The 21,220-nt window shown below is 49.8% G+C and overlaps 1 protein-coding gene across 4 annotated transcripts; it reads right to left on the minus strand.

Moving 5' to 3' along the window:
- Positions 1-75: 75 nt before the first annotated feature.
- Mov10 (Mov10 RISC complex RNA helicase) lies at positions 76-20,952 on the minus strand. Of its 4 annotated transcripts, none has more exons than XM_021158983.2 (21): positions 20,747-20,868; positions 20,320-20,546; positions 9,964-10,167; positions 9,493-9,728; positions 9,145-9,406; positions 8,022-8,156; positions 7,647-7,815; positions 6,593-6,747; positions 6,162-6,338; positions 5,892-6,039; positions 5,480-5,638; positions 5,151-5,254; positions 4,894-4,991; positions 4,588-4,804; positions 2,786-2,903; positions 2,481-2,672; positions 2,278-2,352; positions 1,384-1,509; positions 1,218-1,306; positions 849-970; positions 76-767 (listed from the first exon to the last, which is right to left on the minus strand). In XM_021158983.2, exons 2-21 carry the CDS (start codon positions 20,454-20,456, stop codon positions 676-678), a joined length of 3,015 nt encoding a protein of 1,004 aa, XP_021014642.1. In that variant the 5' UTR covers positions 20,457-20,546; positions 20,747-20,868; the 3' UTR covers positions 76-675. The 4 variants fall into 4 exon arrangements, with proteins under 4 accessions (XP_021014642.1, XP_029331004.1, XP_021014641.1 ...); XM_029475144.1 differs by lacking the exon at positions 20,747-20,868 and adding an exon at positions 20,648-20,668 and having other exon boundaries at positions 20,320-20,511; XM_021158982.1 differs by having other exon boundaries at positions 361-767; positions 20,648-20,952.
- Between the last annotated feature and the right edge of the window lie 268 nt (positions 20,953-21,220).

The raw sequence follows: 21,220 nt of genomic DNA on the forward strand, positions 1-21,220 counted from the left end.
CTGTCTTTACTGGCCTACCTTGGCTGTGAGCCTGGAGTCCCATCTTTTCCTCTTCATTTCCAAGTTGCTGGCTAGGCTGGGCCCCTGTCTGCTGAGGCAGGGCTGGGGGCAGAGGCAGCAGGGGACAGGGTGGAGTCTAGTACAGGATGAGGTCATGTTTGGCAGACTGCCTGGGTGGGTGAGGGGAGTGGTCTGGACCATTGGCTAAACATAGACGCCTGTGGGTGGCTTCCTTGTCCATAGGGTTTCCTCCCCGCAAGGCAGCTATGAGGGGGCGTGGCTCTGGGCAGAAACCCTCCTGGAGGGTCATCTTGGGGCCACAGGAAGCAAGACCAGGCTGATGAGACACACGCAAGAGGCTTTTTGCATAGAACAGCATTTTGTTTTTCTTAAAGCAGCTCAGCGGCAGAGTGCTTGCCTAGCATATTTGAGGCTCTGGGTTCGATCCCCGGCACTGCAAAGGAGAGGGTTAAAAAAAAAAAAGCTTTCTTCCTCCCCCTTCCTCCGAATTTTAGCAGCTTGGGTTGTCTTCCCTAGCAGAGGAAGGGGCGGAATGGTCTGGGCTGTAAACTTCCCAGCCTTCCCATCTCTTGCAGGGACAGGAGAGCTGGGTTCTGGGTCAGGGATAGGCAGCAATAAGGCTTGGCTGGTGTGAGAAGGCGGGTGGCTGTGGCCTCAGAGCTCATTTCTCCACTCTGGCTCCACTTGTAAGGGCAGGCCCCCTTCACCCTCCCGATCCTGGAGGAGATTCTGGTGACGGCGGGGCCCTGGGGGTAAAAGAGACATCCTTGGTTATCCTGCGGACTTCCCACACTTCACCTCCCTGGCCCACCATGGCCCATCCATACCTGAGGTAGAGGGGCTGAGTTTGCTCAGACCTTGGAGCAAGTCCTGTCCCTGCTGCAGGTCCAGTTTGGCAGGAAAGGGGCACCCGGTATATCCCCCGTTTTCTTTACAGAACTCCAGGAACCTGTGGGGTTCAGAACATCGGCATGCATGGGAAACTGCCGAGGAGCCGAGTCTGGCCGCATCTGCTCGGCACTGTCACATCTGAGGCAGAGTAGCTCCACTTCACTTATTAATACAGGGTGGGCATTGTGAACACCAACAGCTCTGAGGACTAAGGGAGAAGTAAGCCAGTGCTTGTGGAGGACAAACCTGCCCCAGGCTGGGGCTCATGGTCGCTAAGAGCAACTATGGGGGCTGGGAACACTCACGTTTTCCAGTCTGGGTCGTGGCCTAGGAGGAGGGGGTTGCCCACTACAATGAGCAAAGCCTTGGCTCGGGTCACAGCAACATTGAACCTCTGGAAGGAGGAAGCGGTGATGTCATCAAAGGGACAGGCCCCATGGAAGGATTCACGCCACCCACAAGCCTACAAACCTTGGGGTTCTTAAGGAAACCGAGGTTAAAGTCTAGATCCAGCTGTACAAAGCTCTGGCTGCTTCGGACGGTGGAGATGAGGATGACGCTGCGTTCTTGACCTTGGAACTCTTCCACAGAGCCCACCTAGAGTGCAGATGCAGGGCTTTAAAGATCAGATAGGCCTAGGAGGAACCGCGGTGACAGACCTGCTCTAGGGGACAAAGCTGCCAGGGAGGTACAGACAAGACACTGGGTACTTGGAGATGAGTAAGAGGATCGCAGAGCCCGGAAGAGGGCAGGAGGCCTGCTGTGGGACAGAGCCAGTTATAGGGTGGGGGGCCTGGAAACTGTTCAAAGCAAATGGCGCTGTGCTGCAAAGGAGCAGAGTGGGAGCTCTCATCCCTGGAGACAGCCACCAATTTGGTCAGAATTTCTGAGGGAGAGGCCAGTAAATCCTACCTCAGTGGTTTTCAACCCTGGCTCCACATATCACACTCACCTGTGGATCTTTTAAAAAACCAAAACAATAAGAACAAACACCCTACCAGAGCCCTAGCTCTGCCTCCGGGCAGCTATGTTAATTGTCTGGGTGGAATCCAAGAAGTGGCATTATTAAACTTTAATCTGAATCAGTGTTGAGCCACCCCTCAAGAACAGTTAAATTACGTAGGAGGCTTGGGGCAATATCATATGACAGGCGTTATCACATAACAGCCGGGGTTGAGGGAGTTTGGACTTTAACCTTAGGCAGAGGCCACACGCCTGACTAAGGCAGTGTGTGTTAACTGGCAGGCTGCCAGGTTCCACCTCAGAACCATCTGGGGGAAACCCCAGTTCCACTTTGAGTAAACAGGGTGGGACAGGACATAGCACAGGCCTAGATAAGGGGAGTATGATCGAGAGTTAGGTTACCTTCAAGTCTTTGATGTCATCCAGTCCTCGAAGTTCTCGGTCAAGTTTTGTGATGCAGTATCGGATTTTTTCTACCTGGAGGGAGGAATAGGTGCCCTTCTCTTAGGCCGTCCCCTCATACAAGAGGAAGGCAGAGGCAAGCTGCTGGCCAGGGTGCTGGTGGGCAAAGAGGGAAAGTCCTAGGCTTGGACTGAGGGCCTGACCTGCTTCCGGTACGGGGAGATGACGCCCACATTTCGGGGGCTCAGGCGGGCTTTACCCTTCTTGGAGGAAGGGGCCAGGAGTTGTTTCAGGTATGAGGTCACTGTAGCAGCCTCTTCAGGGTTGAAGAAGGATGGGCTATTGCCCTCTCTCTCATCTTTGCCCATTACACCGTGGAAAATGATGGGGAAGCCCTGGATGCCATGAAATGAGAGGAAACCTTCAGGCTCATCTCCCTGCCTCCCAATCCTCCAACCCAGCTAGGGAATCAGGGGTTCCAGGCCGTGCTCTGCCTGCTAGGCCTCACCTGCTGAGGCAGCCCCTCCCAGCGGCAGAACCGTTCTCGATCCACCACATCTGCGCAGGCCTGCAGCTCTCCATCGTAGTACAGCTGGTTAGGGATGTCCAGGATGGTGGGGTGAGACCTAGGTGGCAGGAGGAAAGAGAGCAAGATCCAAGACCTCGTAGGGAGCTCTGCTTCAAGTGCCCCCCACCCCAGTCGCCGGTCCTTCAGCCATGCCCAGTAACAGTCATCAGTGTCTGCTGTCAGGTGCTGCAAACCACAGCGAGCCAAGCCAAAGGCAGCTCTAGTAAGCGCCCAGGCTAGGGCTCTCACTCAGCAGCCTTTTAAATTCCTTTAAACAAACTTAGAAACTAGGATCCATTCTCAGGTTTAAGTTTACCAAACAATGATAGTCCGGCAAACAGATTATCATCTATTGTCATCACTCGTTAATTATGTTACACCTCACAAACTATTAAGTATCGACCCAGAGGCATCTACAGAACGTCTGCAATTGTCACTGAGTGGTGTGAGCAGTCAGGCTATGCCATGGGTGTGAAGGTCAGAGGACAGCCTTGTAGAGTCAGTTCTCGCCTTTCAAGTGGGCTCACCGGTTGGGGAAACCCAACTTGGGTTGCTAGGTATGTATAGCTGTTCTTTTACCCACGCATCTCAAGCCTGCCTTTTTGAGATAGTGTCTTACTGTGTAGCCCAGTCTAGCCTTAAACACTCAATCCTCCCGTCTCGCTCAACCTCCAAATGCTGGGATTATAGGCACGTGTAGACACGGCCCAGTTTACATTTACCAAACCTTAAGTGATTTTTACTATTTTTAATTATGTATATGTGTGTGCATGTGACCAAGGGGGCCAAAGGTGTCAGATCCTCCAGGGGCTGGAGTTAGGAGGCCACGGCACCCGACCCGGGTGCTGAACACAGGTTCTCTGTAAGACTCTGAAGTCCCACATTTACCAGATTCACACTGACGGTCGACAACTCACGTAAGCACTGATGTCTAAAACTCCCTTTACTGCACGTGCATAAGATGGTGAGGGTGGTGTGCACCTACAGTCCTAGCTACTCAGGGGGCTAAGGCAGGATTGCTTAAGCCAAAAGGTAAGATCAGCATAGGCAATACAAACAGATACTGTCTCAAAGGGAAAAAGAGTCGAGGATGTACATCAGTACGTCAGACACTTGAAAGCAGCGTGCAAGGTCCTGGGCTCAAGAAAAACCAACCAAAAAATAAAAATCACACATATATAGGACACAGTTGTAAATGTAATTCAACCAACAATCCTTTTAAGGAAAGCTGTATGCTCCCTGCCTTCCTTTCGAGGATTCTTTCTTTCTCTTTCTTTTTTCCTTCCTTTCTTCCTTTCTTCCTTCCTTCCTTCCTTCCTTTTCTTCTCTCTCTCTCTCTCTCCTTTTTTTGGTTTTTCTCTCTCTCTCTTTTTTTGGTTTTTCGAGACAGGGTTTCCCTGTATAGCCCTGGGTGTCCTGGAACTCACTCTGTAGACCAGGCTGCCCTTGAACTCAGAAATCCACCTGCTCCTGCCTACTGAGTGCTGGGATTAAAGGCATGCGCCACCACGGCCGGTGCTCCCTGCCTTTCTTATTTCTTATTGAATCGCATAGAAACTTAGGTCCATCCAGACATTTTTTGCTCTGGTGACCTTCAATATACAGATAAATTATTGGTCCCAAAACCTGCTAAGTCCCAAGACAAGCAGCTGTAAAGGGGGCTACCAAGAGACCCCCCCCCCTTCCAGCTAACAGCCACTGTGAAGATGTGAGATGAACTGCAGGGGAGGGGACAGTGATACCTGTAGTTGCGGAGCAGTTTGGTGATGAACTGGGGGTCATAGCCATTGGGGCCCTTCTTATACAAGGAGTTGTAGGTGAGCAGGCGCTCTAGCAGAGAGTAGCCAAGTCCATGCTTCAGGGCTAGTGGCGAGCGCAGCACAGGCCCCAGCTGCCGAGGGTCTCCTGCCAGCACCAGCTGCCCTCCGGGATTGCCCGTTTCCTTGACATCCATCAGTCCTGGGAGGCAGGAGGAGAAAGGTTAAATGGTGGGATTACCAAATCAGTGTGGGGGTGCTGTACCTGTAACCCATCCTGAGCCCCCTCACCTGCTATGGCCACCAGACTCTCAGGCTCCATGCAGTGGCCAGCCTCATCGATGAAGATGTGTGTGAAGTGATCGATGGGAAACTGGGCTGACACCAACCTGGGAGTGTCAGGCCAAGCAGGGGTCATTCCCAGGCACCCAACTACCAAACCCGAACTCTGCCCTTCAGTTCACCCTGCCCTCGGGAACCCTTGCTCTTTCCCTAGCCCTATACCCCATTACTCTTCCTAGCACTTAATACACAAACCCTATACATACCTGCTGGCAGTGATGAGGGTGGTAATTAAGACCCGATATTGCTGCAGGTGCTTCTTAGCAGGATACACATATTCTCCCTTCTTAGCATCCCAGTTACAGCAGGTCTATGGGTTACGAAATCATCAGCAATCAGCCTAGCTCTTCCCTTTCTCACGTCTCCCCTTGGCTATGAACCACTTATTTACCTGCCTCCCTCCTTTTGCAGACAAGGAAACTGAAGTCCCCAGAGGGGTCCTGACCCACCCAAAGTCGCACAGCAAGTCTTCAAGTGCTCTGAGAACCTCCCAGACACCCGTCATCCCTTGGCTCTCTGTACTTTCTTATATTACCTTAATGTCCTCAGGCACCATTCGGATGTCCCTGCTGGGGGCCAGGAGACGGTAGATGGAGCTGGGCAGGTGGACCCGGAGCCGCTGACAGAGGAGGTCAGCCCCTGAGTTGGATGGAGCACAGGCCAGGATGTGGGCTTTGGGCAAGTGCTTCACTACCTGAGAAAAAAAGACAGTCTGGGCAGACGTGCTCTATGACATGGGACTCAGACTGCGTTTGCCTTCCAGATGTCTGCTAGTCCTGATGACACCTTGGTGCTGGATATCAGTAAATTCATGTCTGCAATATATACACACCAATACTCATGACTCTAATCATTACTTCCTCTTTGGGTGACTGTTCAAGTATAGGAACATTCAGCTCGCTGGAAGCAATATAATTGCAGACATATGCTGGGGGCTGCAGCCTCACCTGTTTGATGGCCTCCACTAATGTGACAGTCTTGCCAGTACCTGGAGGCCCAAAGATGATGTAGGGGGCAGGCCGGGTGGTACCCCTCACAATGTGCTTCATGGCCTGCAGCTGCTCAGGGTTTGACTCCAGACTCCGATCATACAGCCTGGAAGGCAAAGGGTCCAAGAATATGAATTTGAAGTCATCCAGTATCCCAAGAGGCTTCTGGGACTCCATTCCCAACATCCACACCCCAAGTAGCCCCTGGATCCCTGCCCACAGTCTCACTTGAACTTCACATCTGAGGGCAGCAGCGAGACCCCACGGGAGGCCACAGGAAAAAGCATGGGCCATAGCACCCAGCGCCCTGTCAACTCTAGGGCCCGGTGCTGGACCCGAAGGGGCTGGCGGTTGAAGGTAAAGTTCACCTTGAAGGTCAGCCCATCCACAAATCGGCTCAGGAGACTTTGGGAAAGAATTAAGTGGGAGAATTGTAGTTAGGTGGAATAGGTAGTAAAAATTCAGGACCCTCTCTACCTCCCAACCATTCCGCTCCCCACCCCCTCCTTTCCCAAAAGGTCCTTACAAAGTTCTCTGGGAGAAGAAGCCATTCACACAGCTTGTGAACCCTGCATCCAGGGTTCTAGTCCTCTCTGAAAGCAAGACCTCCTATGCCCAGGGCTTAGAAACTTAGGCGATTTGCTTCTTCCAACACTCACCTTGTAGAAAAGCTCAGCTTGACACGGTCCAGTTCCACCTTGTGCACGAAACCCTTGTAGGTGACAGGGTCTTCCTGTTGGGTCTCAGAGGACAAAAGGGCAAAAAGGTGGTCACCTCGTAGCACTGAGGGACGACTCTCTGCGACACCAGGAACCTGCAGGGTATGAACAAAAGCAAGCTTTTGCACCCAGTGGCTTTAGTCTCTCCCTGGCTCTCTCTGGCCTTACAGCTCCAACTCACCCCAGCTTTTCTCTCCTACAAGGCAAAGCAAGAATCGGGGAAAGGCCAGGCAGTGGTGCCAATGTCCCCAGGCCAGCTAGCTGCTTCTTGGCCAGTTCAGTTCAGTTCCAGTTTTGCCTTTAGCACCTTGGTGAGAACTCCTTCTTGTAACAACCTTTCCCTTAGCATCTTAGCTCTCTCATTCTCTCTCTCTCTCTCTCTCTCTTCCTGCCTGCATTCCTGTGCATTAGTCCATTCTAGTAAGTCTCAGTTTGTGTGTATATATTCAAAATTTGAGGGTTGGTGAGATGGCTCAGTGGGTAAGGATGCCTGCTGTTAAGTTTCACAACCTGAGTTCCATCCCTGGGACCTACACGGTGGAAAGAGAAAAGACTCCTGCCAACTGTCTGTTGTCCTCAACATGTAGGCTATATATGCTGTACACACACAAAATAACTAGATAGATAAATATGATTTTAAACACCAAAATGTGAACATTTGAAATGGGTCTGAGAATTATCTAATAAAACTGGGAAAACAAGGGACTCATCAATGTCACACAGTTGGGGGCAAAAATCTAGATTATAAAATTCCACTACCCATAAACACAGCACTGGGGTGGTAGACACAAGAGGACTAGCCTGGGCTAGAAAGAAAACACACTGCCCTGCTCTGGCATGTTTTGGGGAGGACAGGAATCTTATCCTGCCTGCTCTTTGCTCATACCCTCTGAAATAGGAATTCTTTTATGTTTGTCAGGCTGTCCTGTTTACCCTGTGACCTCCTTCAAGCTGTCATGGGCCCACCTTCCCCACAGCAGGTCTGAGTCCTAACCTCCAGGGTGAGCAGCCTGGGATTCTGGTCCACAGGGTCCCAGGTCATGGGTACCGAGTCCAGGTCATAGTGCCGGATGTCATTCTCCATCTGCAGCTCCTCCAGGTGCAGCAGCAGCCGGAGTTTCACCTCATAGTTCCTGGATTTCAGGGCTGTCTCCAGCTGGGCCCTGGGAAGGATGGTTGAGTTGCAGCAGGGTCATGGTGGGTCAGGCAACCCCCTGCTCTGGGGTTCTACCCTTTCATTCATCCCCAGATTGAACATGCTGTGGGTGCCGAGGACTGTTCAAGAGGAACTAGTGAGTGAGCACAGACAGGGAGGAACCAACGAAGAGAGGAAGACAAGAGAGCACGCCGCACAAGGGCTGGCACTTACTTGATCTCAGCAACCTCTTTTGGGGCAGTGAAGATACTTGGTCCCTGAAGAAGGGTAGGGAGCAGTTGTCGGAGGAGGATGGGTGGGTAATAGGTCCCCAGGGCCAAACTTAGCTCTAGTTCATAGCCCTTGGCTCTGTGAGAGGAAAGAAAGCATGTCTTAAACACAGAAACACCTCATCTTCAAAAACTCTGGAGAGGCCCCCATGGAGCCTGCAGGAAACATTTCTATTGACTTCTGCGATGTGACTTCAGCAGCCATCTAGAGATGCGGTACTCCTTAGCTTATGCAGCTAAGGTTAGACCAGCTAAGGTTATGCAGTTCAAGGTTAGACCACTCTCATTTTTGTAAAGCCTAATACTTGGAATATTTAAAAGAAATATTTTATGAGCTGGGTGTGGTGGCACAGGCCAGCACTTAGCAGTGGAGAAGAATACAAAAAAATGCAAACATAAGCAATACATGCTCTTTTGAAGAAACCCCACCAAAGCAATATATTTTAAATAAGTAACATTCTTAACATTCAGGGACAGTCAACTTTAACTTTTTGGTATATAATCTTTCAGACATTTTTTCTTTCTTTTCCTGTCTTTTTTTTTTTTTTTTTTTTTATTAAATTTGTGATATAGCCCAGGCTGGCTTCAAACTCGATCAGTAGCCAGGATTGACCCTGAACTCCTAGTGGTGAGCTTGCAGGCCCATCCATGGCCTTTTGACTGACTGTGGTGCGGGGATATAGCCTAGGGCCTACCACATACTATAACTTGCATAATTTGTTTATACATATATATTAACAAAAGGAACATATGTTGTAACTATAAAGACCTAATTACATGGTTTGCATTTATTACTCATTATTTTAAAATGTTTATCCTTCTATGAATTTGTGTGTATGAAGAGTGCCAGAGCCCCTGGAAAAGGTCTGTGACACACTGCCATTTCCCTACAGTGTAAATACTTCAGAGTCTTCACTCTACGCTGCGATCTGCTTCTCTCACGCACCTTGCTCCTCTGATATGAAAGGAATGAGACCCAGAGGAGGGAGTGACCTGAAGATGGGGGAGGGGGCTCTGTCTCTCCTTGCTCAGTCTTCCCAAGTGCCCACGAAGTCCTATCTAGTTACCGGTCGGGCCTCTCTCCTTCCTCGATCCGGTTGGTCAACACAGAGTTTCTGGTGAGCCGAGGGGGGCGTTTGAAGGGAGTTGTGGGTTTCAACTGGGCAGCCAGGGGACTGTGGGCGACAGCCGCCAGGAATCGGGCAATGTAGAAAGTTTCTGCTCCTTCTGCTCCTGACTCCCCGGGTCCCAAGAGTTCCCAGAGGACAGTGGCTGGGAAGTAACCCACAATGCTGGTCTTACAGTAGATGTGGAGTTCATAGCTTTCACCTGGAAAAAGTTAGCTGAGTGAAGGAGCAACCTAACCCAGCACCCCCATCACAAAGTCAGGAGCCCGCTGGACAGAGACCACTCACCAGGGCCCAGTGGGCAGGGCAGGTCCTGTTCTCCATGGTAGAAGACAAACTGGGGTGTCCAGCACAGTGGGAATAGGTGAGTGAGGGTGACAGGCTTGGTTCCTCCGTTTCGAAGACGTAGGGTTAGTACCTCCTTGCGGTTCAAATCCAGGCGGATAAGGAGTTGCCCGTCTCGGGCTTCATGGGGCCCCTGGACCTCCACGTCTACCCCATGCTTCCCATGAAGGTACTCAGCCCTGGGGAGAGTGCGAGTGGGGAAATGGTGAGGGGGGACCTTGGACTGAAATTGCCCTGGGGAAGCCTTAGGAACTTGGCAACGTGTCAGATGTGTTTGGAAACCACCTCTACTGTGGATGAAGTCCCTGCCTCTCTTCCTCCCTTGAGGGGGTGGGGGTCTACCCTAGCCCAAGGAAAGCCACTGTTTTTTAAACCAGATACCCCGTTCCCTTGCCTTCCCTGCACCCCACACACCTGTCGTGAAAGATCCTGGCCAACAGTGATCTGTGTTGTTTGCTGATGTTCGACCCTGGCTTTATTCGCCTCTTTTCTGGTAACTGCACATCAGCCCAGCGGTCTAGTTTGAAGAACCTGACCCGAGTCTTGGTGACGAAGGCCAGATTTGCGATCTTCATTCCATACAGCATGGAGGAGAAGCCAGGGGCAGGGGTCCCATAGCTGCCAGAAGCAGAGGATACTGGGAAGTGAGGGAAGGCAGGGTGGCTGTGGAGACGATGCTGGGGAAAGCCCGAGGGCTGCTTTATGAAGGGACACAGCAGCCCTGCTTCGAGGCAGGATGGGACTCATGGCAGAGGCTCCAGCTAGGGGTGGTAGGAATCTTTAACAACTTAAAGCAAAGGCATTGGGGCTTTCCAACACAAAATAATCGGCTTAAAGAGCACTGTGGAGAAAAGTCCAATATTGGACTGTTGGCTGGGAAGAGTGAGGGAAGACAGAGAGAAAAACAGATTTTTTTTTTTTAGATGGGAACTATTTTTGGGATATTAAAAATAAAAAATAAAAAGTACAGTGAGAAGAGCTAAGGCCCAGGGAAAGCTGAAAAGATGGCTCACAGGAACGGACAGGGCCCAGACTGTGGGGAGGGCTGAGAAAGGGGCCAGAGAGAGCAGAGATGTCCAGGGTGTGGGCAAGGTAGCGGATCGGACAGCAGTTTCCACCGGAAGTCAAAGGGTGCAGGTGGAACCCAAGCAGGAAGGGAAAGGATCCTTCTCCCGAGATCAAATAGCCTGGCTTTGTGCCTAGAGAGGTGAAGACAGGAAAAGTGGTCAGCAGGACGGCTTCACGGCTCAGCACCCGGAGTGCAGTGTCAGCCACTACGCACACACACTTACGGAGGCATGTTACGTGCCAGGCACTGCACTTGCAGCTGGGTTCCAAGCTATCTGACCAGGCCTTGAGGAGCACTCAGGGAGCACCCATACGTTCCAGCACGGTGATGGTGCCTACATGCTGACTGCCTGGAGCAGCTCACTGGCCCAAGCCAGGGCACTGAGGACTGTCTGGGGGCAGGGGCAGGTCTCTGAGGAATGAGTGGGTATCATCTTGGGCAAAGGCAGCCCAGGTCGAGCAAACTGATTGATGGGTAGGTACAATGGGGCTGTGCATCAGCTGGGCCGCCCCGCCCGTACTTTGCTTTCTTCAACTACTGAGATTTGTGAAGCTCAGAGCTAAGAGTACTGTCTAGCATTTGTGAGGGTTGAGGTTCAACCCTTAGCACCAAAAACCAAAAACCTGTTAACAAAGAAACAAAATACCACCTAACCCAACCCCTACTCTCTTACCCCCCCCCTCCCCAAAGATAAATAAGATGGGGATTGAAGACCTGGTTTAAAGGGCTACCATAAGGCTCACTTGAGGTACTGACATTGCAGGAAACCATTTAGTCCAGTGCTTGGCACAAAGCAGACCTCAGTAAGGGAGAGTGATGGTTAGTGTCACATAACAGTTGGTTTATACTACAGTGAAATGTTCCAAGGAAGGGATGACAGGAGGTGGCAGAGATGGGCAGAGCCAGATAGTTTTTCATGGCAGGCCAAAGAGCCTGGACTTCACCTTCACCTCTTCTGGTACCCAGGAGACTGAGGATGGTCCCAGACACACGATGTACTTGATGAACAAAGTCAAGATCTGGAGGAGTGTGGATAACCTCCCGCAAAACTTGCTGGGACTGTTGGGTTGTTAGTCTATCCTAGCAACTGTGTGGTGATCCTTAGTAACCCATCACCGGGGCTAAATCAGCAAGGTTGCTTGTAAGAGCACATAGTAAGGTCCCTGTGGCTCAGAACATCCCCCTGGCTCCCATACCTGTTCCTCTGCCTCTCTCCTTCATCCCTAGAAAGGAGAGCAGTACAATTCAGACAACACCAAAGAGGCTATGATTTCTTTTAAAAGGATGGTAAGTCATTTGAAAGCACAGGGAGGAATGCTTGGCCAACGTTAGCTGCTACTGTTAGTGTTTGTATTAGTAGGAAGAGGCAGGGAGCAGTAAGAACTTACTTTCAGCCCTTGTCAGAGGCTACCCTGGGGTTACAGAACCACTGCAGTTGGTGGATTTTAAGCAGGGGAGTGGCAAGATCATATGTGCGTTTCAGATCACTCTGGCATCGGGATTGGAGGATGGATATGCTGGAGGCAAGACTGTAGGTAGGGAGACAGTTAGAAAAAGGCCACTGCAGTTGTCTGGTTAAAAGATACCACAGGCCTGAATAAGGCAGTGCTAGAGACAGAGGAGGGGGCAGATCTGATTGTATTCAGAATGTAAATGAGCAGAATTTGGTGACAGATAGGAGGGAGAACAGAGAGTGGAAAGAGGGAGGCATTTAGAATATCCAAATCAAGGACTTTGGTTCTGGAACTGTTGCTGAGGAAGGAGAAGGCAGGTCGCCAGGCAGACTATCACATTTGAATTGGATACATTGGGTTTGAGATGCCTGTAGTACAAAGGCAGCTCTGCTTCTGTCATGGGAGTGTCTGCTCACACTAAAGTCAAGGTCAGAACCTAATACTACTAGAGTTCCTTGATAGTAGTTAAAACCAAGAACTTATGCTTAGGACCTCCCTGAGAGCCCTAGTAGTCTTCAAACAGCCAACGCCAACACAGGTCAGGCAGGAAGGGAAGACAGAGAAGCCTCAAGAGGGAGAAGAATCAGAAGAGAACCTTGTAGAACCAGGCATGGTGGTTCACACCCACAATCCCAGCAGAGGCTGAAGACCACCCCAAATCTGAGATTAGCCTAGCCTGTGTAATAGGTTGTGATTATCCAGGGATACACAGTAAGATACTCTCTCAAAAACAAACTAGGTTGATTGAGTGCTGTAGCTCACACCTTTAATCCCAGCACTTGTGAGGCAGAGGCATGCGGATCTCTGTGAGTCTGAGGCCAGCCTGACCTACACAGTGAGTTCCAGGACAGCTAAAGCTACACATTAAAAATCAAACCAACAACAAAGACAAGAGAAGGCCGATAGAAATAGCTGAACGTCCCAGTGCTTGCTGCCCATTCTGACCACCTGAGTTTACCCCTGAGCTACCCATAGATGGTGGGAGGAAAGAGCTGACTCACTCCCAGGAGCTGTCCTGTGACCTCTACACAAGCACACACTAAATAAATGTAATTTAAAGAGGAATGGAAATGGGATGTTGATATGGAGGAGTCCACAGTGAAAGGCATGATAGAAAAAGACAGAAGATATGGTGCTATGTATGCGAACTTAGGTGACTAGGTATGAACGCATATGGAGAAACGAAAGGTATTCATTGGAAGTGTTAGGATATTTAAGTGAGCCGGCACTGGACATGCAGTGAAAGGCCCTCACTCCAAACTCTTGCTAAAATAGATCACACATCCAATTCTTACTTGATAAACACTCCTAAACTCTGTATACACAATGCTTTATGGTATTTTCCTCCTGAACAGCAGCAGAGAGTACCACAGCTTTAATTTAAACGGTGTAGTCAGTTCTCCCATGACAGAAGCAGGCTGCCCAGTTTTTAATATATATCTTTTTTTAAAAACTTTATTTATTTTATGTATATGAGTACACTTCAGCTGTCTGCAGACACACCAGAAACGGGCATCCAATTGATCCCATTACATGTGGTTGCTGGGAATTGAACTCAGGACCTCTGTAAGAGCAGTCAGTGCTCTTAACCACTAAACTATCTCTCCAGTCCCTGCCCACAGTTTTTGATATTATAATAATCACACACACACCCACACACCCTCCTTGTACTTTTAAACTAGACACACTCTTGGAGGTAGACTTTCTAGGTGGGCTAAAGAGAACAAATAAACTTGTACAACTTGGCCCGGTGGTGGTGGCACACACCTTTAATCTCAGCACTTGGGAGGTAGAGGCAGGTGGATTTCTGAGTTCGAGGACAGCCTGGTCTACAGAGTGAGTTCCAGGACAGCCAGGGCTATACAGGGAAACCCTGTCTCAAAAAACCAAAAAAAAAAACAAAACAAAAAAACTTGTACAACTTAGGTAAAAAGGAAATTTCCATTTGGAGAGAGAAACTGGCCTCTAACTCAGGATCCTAATGTCTCATCCTCTCAAATACTGGATTTGTAGGTATATGTCACCATACCCAGCACAACAGAATATTCAAAATTGCCTCCTAGTCAGCTGTGCAAATTTATGTTCTCATTAGTATGAGTTTCAGACTGCCCTTTCCCTAGTCCCTAACACTGGAACAATTCAACCATTTATATTTTTTACATTGTTTTTGTTTGTTTGTTTCGAGACAGGGTTTCTCTGTGTATCTCTGGCTGTCCTGGAACTCACTTTATAGACCAGGCTGGCTTCGAACTCAGAAATCTGCCTACCTCTGCCTCCCCAGTGCTGGGATTAAAGGCGTGCGCCACCACGCCCGGCTCTTTTACATTGTTTTTAAGAAAATATTTTGAGATTAGGTCTCTTGTAGCTCAGGCTAGCCTCAAAGTCCTGATCCTCCTTCCTCCACCAAGCAAGTGACACATGCCTGGCTAGTTTAACATTTTTTTTTAATAAAGTATCTTATTTAAATTTTTATTTCCCTGGTCAGTCACATAGCTAACAGGGTCTCACAGTGTAGCTCTGACTAGCCTTGAACTTGAATAGATTCCCAAGTGACGAGATTACATCACACATAAACTTTACCAAGCTTGTCAGCTGTATCGCCTCTAACACCTGCCTGGTCATATCCGTTGTTATTTTTTTTTCTAGGTTCTGTTACTGTTGACTGTACCTCTGGCTTTGTTTGACTATCTCCTCCATGCCAGGTCAATCCCTTCCATAGGCGGGGCTACCAAACATAGATCCAACCACTAACAACTCCATTTTGCACAAACCTAGCTAACCCTTAGGTATGTCACACTAAGTGTTGTTACAGTGCAAGGCAGTAACACCTCTTCTACCAGCAGGACCCTGTTCCAAGGACTTATGAGGTGCTGTGCTAAGTACCCAGGTGTCTAACTTGGCCATTTCTCACTTTTGTGACAGCAGCCAGTAAGATGGACCGCCCATGCTGAGTCCAGTCACCCATCCGAAGGAATTCCAGCCACTCCCATCAGCACTCCTCAGCCTGCTTTCTTGACTATGCAGACAGCCTTAATCTCCACCACCCTGCCCTGCCCTCCGTTGTTTGTAGTTCTACTGACAGCTAACAGGAAAAAAAAAAAAAAAAAAAAAAAATGCCTGAGACAATGGATCCGTTGATAAATAAAGAACAAGATCTTTCTGAAAAAAAAAAAAAACAAAAAAAAAAAAAAAAAAAAAAAAAAAAAGAGCCAAAGCCAGCCCAACAAGGTATCAGATTTGGAAGTGATCTTAAGGAATATCTAGTTTTACCAAGTCGGGTTGCAGTTCTTATTAGTGGGTCAAAACCAGGCTTGACTTTATTTTTTAGGATTTTTGAAACAAAGCCTCGCTATGTAGCCCACACTACCCTTAAACTTGTGTCCTTTTTGCACCTGCCTCCCAACCACTGGAATTACAGACATGAGCCGTCATGCGTGGCATCCCAGTACTTTTGAGAACTGAGGCAGGGGGACACCGCTGCCAGTTTGAGCACAACCTCCATTACACAGATCTAGAGTCTCTCTTCTTCTTTCACAAGCACCTATCCGCCTCCCCCACAGTCAAGAGCCAATAACAGAACAGGGTATATAGCCATTGTTTCAGGTAGACAGTTTAGTTTTGTTATGTTCTTCGAGACGTGGTTTCTCTGTGCAGCCCTGGCAGTCCTGAAATGTTCTGTAGACCATGCTGGCGTTGAACTTCAGGGATCCCTCTGCCTCTAGATTGCTGGGATTAAAGGCGTGGGTCACCACCACCACCTGGCCCGTATTTTGTTTCTAAAACCTTTATTATGTCAGTCTATTTTATTTTGTTGATTTGTTTTTGTTTTTAAAGTTACTTGCCGGGGTGTGGTGCTCTTAACCACTGAGCCATCTCTCTGCTCACTGTTGATTTTTTTTTAAAAAAAAGATTTATTTTTATTTCACGTGAACAGGTGTTTTGCTGCTCTATGTATGTCTCTGTACCACTCCTGGTGTGCTCCGTGCCTGCAGAGAGCAGGAGAGGGGACCGAAAGGTCCCAGAACTGGAGTCACAGATAGTTGTGAGCTGCCCTACAGGTCCTGGGAATCGAACGCAGGTCTTCTGTGAGAGCAACAAGTGCTCTCAATCCCGGAGCCTTCTCTCCAGCTTTTCATTAATATAATTTGTTCTTTGAGAATTTCATACATGTGTACAATATATTTTGATCACACCCACCCCCTACTCCACCGCTCTGAATTTTCTACCAACACACCTTCCTCTCCAGTATATGTCTTCTTTACTCAATTTTGTTTAAACACTCACTTTTCTTTATTGTATGTGCAGTGTGGCAGCAGGGGTGTGCAAGAGGGCAACTCTTGGGAGTTGGTTCTCTCCTTCCACCAAGGAGATCCCAGGGATTGAACTCAGGTTCTCAGGCTTGGCAGTAAGTATCCTTAGCAACTGAGCCATCTCCCCAGACTGCTCTCTGCCCTAAAACATCATCCACCAAGCCCTCTGGGGTGCCACCCACTGGAACATGGGTAACCTACCAGCTGCCCTCCCCAAAGGAAAAAAAAAAAAACGACCCTTCCTTGTCCTGCAGCCATCAACTTCCAATAAACCCTCAGCTAGAGTGGGGCCTTATGAACTCTTTCCTCACCAATGCGGATAACAGAGCTATTGTGAGTTCAAGGGCTTGCCGTGTCGGGAAGATAGCACTCTACAGCCCCCCCTCCTATCTGCCCGCTCTCCTACTTTTCTGACCCCACTTCTGTGATGTTCTCTTAGCACTGGGTCGCAGGTGCTTTTGACTTTTTGAGACATGGTCTTATATAGCCCAGGCTGGCTTAAAACTTCCTATTCGCCAATGGAAACCTTAAATTCCTCATCATCCTGCTCCCTAACCATTAAACATGGTGTTATAGGCATGATCTACTAGGTCAAGCTGTCAATCTTCTATTTTGAAAAGAAGGCTTCCATCTGTAATCGCGGTAGTACTCAAGAGGTTGAGGCAAAAGAATTGTCTCAAAATTTAGGCCAATCTGGGCTACAGAATGAGTTTCAGGCTGGACAGTGGTGGCACATGCCTTTAATCCCAGTACTTGGGAGGCAGAGGCAGGTGAATTTCTGAGTTTGAGGCCAGCCTGGTCTACAGAGTGAGTTCCAGGACAGCCAGCAGGGCTATACAGAGAAACCGTGTCTCAGAAAACCAAAAAGGATGAGTTTCAGGCCAACCTAGCAGGGCCTAGTTTCACCACCCTATCCTACCAAAGGGTGAGGGATGGGAGTGGGGAGACCAACAAAGCAAAGCCATTTCCTTCCATCACCTCCTGTGGGCTCCAGCTCCGGCCTCCAGTTCACTCAATATAAAGACCTATTCTCCCTAGCAGGAAGCTCCAGAGAAGGGTGACTTGTGCTCACTATAGCCCATTTTCTTGGAATTCAATTGGATTCTGCAAGCACTTACTGGGCATCTACTACATACAAACTGTAGGTTGTGGACTGAAAGCCTAGACATACAGAACTTTCAAAGCAGGGGACTTGAATGTGTGGTGCAGAGGGCAGGAATGGAGTTCTATTGAGATGCACAGTGTCATCTAGTTGGAAATAGGTAGAAAGAGCAAGCCATGAGAATCTAGAGGAAGAAGCAAATAATCATGGTCTGAGTTTAAAGAACAGAGTAGATCAGATAGATGGCTGAAGGGGGAATGGAACTGCCATTAAACCTGATGGCCCAAGTCCAACACACACACAGACACACACACCTACACAGATGCATGCACACTCTCACAGAATAGGAGTATGTAGCAGAGTGTTCTTCTAGCACACACAAAACTCTCCTAGGTAGAACCCCACCCAGTCCTGGAGATCAGAAAGCAGGAGCTCAAGGCCACCAAGGTCAGTTAAGGACACGAAAGACCCTATTAAAAGGGGTGGGGATGCAGAGAACACCATTCAAGGGGAAATCTCAGTCCCCGCTGGGAAGTCTAGAGAGTGGAGAGGTAACACCTACTACTTCTGCTTTTCGGAGGACTCTGGGAACAATCTACTCACTGACTGTCTCTAAGGCATCTCCGTCAGACATTCCTCATTTTTGTTGACTAGGTCTCATGACAGGATATATACCCAACACTCTAGGTTGTAGTCAAAGACTTTAAACCACGACAGACATTTGATAGTAAAAAGCACAAATAGAAACTGTGAAAATTTGCATCTTTTAATTGTCGTGTGCAAAGCTAATTTTTTAGGAAAAGATATCCTCCCTGTGCACTAAAACTTTTATCTGTCATTCAAGGCCAAGGTCAGTCTCCCAGTTTTATTTGGGTAAGATACAAGAGCATTCAGGCAAATGTTACCTTAGAGCTACAGGCTACAGATGCTGCTCAGGGGTGGAGTGTTTGCTTGCCCAGCAAGTGCAAGGCCCTGGGTTCAAGCTCCAGCACTGCAAAATAAATTGAAAAACTAGGAGCAAAGCCAACGGTGGTGGGTGGGGCGTACCTGTAATTCTAGCATGGGAGAGTGGAAGGAAAAAAATCAGATGTTCAAGGTCAACCTTAGCTACACAGTAACTTCAAGTCTAGCCCGGATTACATGAAATCCCATCTCAAAAGCAAACCAGGGTTGGAGGGATGATGGCTCAGTGCCCAGAGTTGGGTTCTGGAGTAACCAAGTTAGATGCCCAAGCATGGTCAACAGCTCAAAACTGCAGGGAACTCCAGCTCTGGGGGAGCTGATGCCCTCTTCTGTGCACACATGTACACCCATATAGTACACACATGTACACTTGGGAGCCTGAGGCAGGAGACCCACTTAAGTTTGAAAGTTTGAGGCCAACCTGTATGGTTATAAACTTGACTAAAATAAATGATAGTCCCGATAAATTAGCTTAGCGAGAAACTTTCCCGCTCAGATGATGTGATCAAGTTGTTCCTCACCCTCCACTTTCCATATGTAACCTTCTGGTCTGTTTATAGCAAGAATTGCTCTTGATGTGTGATGTTTCCATTCAGTAAACAACACCCAGACGTCTGTTTTGAGTCCCTAGCAATCCGGTGTATTTGGAGTTAGGCATTCTCTTTCCCATACTTCCAGAGTACTGGACCTGTGTTCAGAGCCACACTGCACTTTGTGGACATAGGTGAATATGTGGGTGGAGACGTGTTGACGATCCATCCTGTGCTAAGTGCTCTTTACTTTCCTTCAGCATTTTCCTTACCATCCCAGGCGTCATTTCAGCCTGTTGTATGGCATACTATAGACTATGCTGTAGGCATATCATACCCTGCGTACTGCATAGTTTTCATCTGTGTGTTCCCACAGTACCCAGCACAGGGTAGAGCATAATACAGGTCTTTGCCTCTATTTCAGCAGCCACTCAACCCTTTTAATGTTCCTTTTAAGACATGTTCATGAATAACAGTAATATTCTGGTCAACGCGGACTCCTACCTTCTCCACTAGCCTCAAGCCACACTATCATTATTAATTCCGTCTAAAACGCGCCCCAAATCACACAACAGCAGCCATATCTCACCCATACTAGCATTTTGGTCAGTTGCAAGGCAAATCTCTCAAAATCTGTTAAGGCCCAATCCCATTCCCCTGCTTACTAGTGCACCTCTTTACACTCATCCCAGCTAAATAGCTTCTTCGGCTTCCATCCATAGCAGCAGCCTGTTGCTAGAGGTGTTTCTGAAGCACACGTCTATGGTTTGACAGAAGTCTCTTTGATTTTTTACTTGGGTGGTAACAGGAAAAGGAAACCAAATATCTTCAGCCATGGGAAAAAGGGGCCTCTAGGAGGCTGTCCCTGGCCCCGAGTCTCCATGGAGAAGCCACAGGTGCTAACGGAGGTTTGATTGCCTACGCAGTTTGTGTTCTTTTCCCCCTAAAGCTCCCCGAGATTCTCCCGCCTACCCTGGGCCTCTTCAGCTCTCCCGCAGCGTGGACCCTGCAGGCAGTCCTCCCTCAACAAGGGGGCGGGGATCCCCGCTTGGCCCGCGCCCGCAGCGCCTTCCCTGTGGGGCTCCCCTCCCCCACCATCGAGCCCCGGCCACCGCGAGCCGCGCGTGGGCACCGACCCCTCCCCGCCGGGCTGGGCTGTGCAGAGCGGGCGGGCTAGGGGTGGCGCTGGCTGGGCGTGGGCAGGCGCCGGAGTAGGTCTGCCAGGACCGGACCGGCCTGATCGGCCCCGGGCTGCATCCCTGAGCACCCGCGGCGGGAAGGTGGCCCCACCACCCAGGGCGCTGGCCCCGCGTCTTGGGGCCCGTGGTGGGCCGGCCAGTACCTGGGCTTGAAGTCGTGGTTGTAAATCGTCCGCAGCCGCTCACGATCTGTCTCCAGGTCCAGTCCACGTTCGGCCAGAAAACTCTCGAACCTCTGGCCGGTCTCCCGGAGCTTTCGGCAGCTGAACTTGCTAGGCATCGCGGCGGCGGCGGCGGCGGCTGCGGCCCAGGCAGGAGGGTCCGCGGAAATGAAACTGAAAGTCGCCGCCGCGGTTTAGAGTTGGCTGGTCTGGGGTGAGGGTGCAAAGGGGAAAAGCCCCCTACCTCTGACGTCTGCTCCGGCCAGCCACCTTCTCCCCGCCTGCCTCCCCTCCTCCGTCCCTCTCCTACCTGAGCCTGCCTTTCGGTCTCTTCGTCCTATCCCCTCCCCCTCTTCACATTAACTCTTTCCTAAGGAGTCTGACCCCTCCCTCAGGGCCCTCCCCTTACCCCGAGCTCCCTCCCCTGGCAGCGAGCCAGGATCCGAACGTGGCTATCGCCTGGGGCCCCCTAAACAGCCCGGAGGACCTTGGAGCCTCAGCTAGGGCTACTCCACGCCCACTCTCCAGAGCCCCGGGACATAGAAAAGCTGCAGAGCAAAGGGCAGGGCCCCGGACATGGGTCGGCAGCAGCTGGACTGGGGCCGCTCGTCCAGCACCTCCCCCAGACTGCCAGGGACATAAACCAGTACGGAAGCGAGCGGCACGCCCCCTCCCCCATTTCCCAGCTCTGGCTTTCTGATACAGAGGAAGGCAGAAGTCAAAGTTGGGGGGTGGGGGTGGATGGAGGGAGAGCAAGTGTCTTTAGATAAAGGGGTGTGCGTGTGGGAGAGAGGGACAAGAGCTTCTGCCAAGACCCAGTCCTTACTTTTCTGGGTCACACAGGCTTCATAATACTTCAAGGTTGGAGATTCTTGCCCTTGAG

Source organism: Mus caroli, chromosome 3 (assembly GCF_900094665.2).
Source record: "Mus caroli chromosome 3, CAROLI_EIJ_v1.1, whole genome shotgun sequence".
NCBI classification, from domain to species: Eukaryota; Metazoa; Chordata; class Mammalia; order Rodentia; family Muridae; genus Mus; species Mus caroli.

What these genes read in the sequence shown, in the direction of transcription:
- Mov10 (XM_021158983.2), bottom strand. Translation starts at nt 20,456, where the DNA reads ATGCCTAGCAAGTTCAGCTGCCGAAAGCTCCGGGAGACCGGCCAGAGG. An exon ending in AAAGAGGTTGCTGAGATCAA is followed by an intron (nt 7,816 to 8,021) that starts GTAAGTGCCAGC and finishes CATCCTTCCCAG; the next exon opens with GGCCCAGCTGGAGACAGCCC. An exon ending in CCCTCAGATGTGAAGTTCAA is followed by an intron (nt 6,040 to 6,161) that starts GTGAGACTGTGG and finishes TTTGCCTTCCAG; the next exon opens with GCTGTATGATCGGAGTCTGG.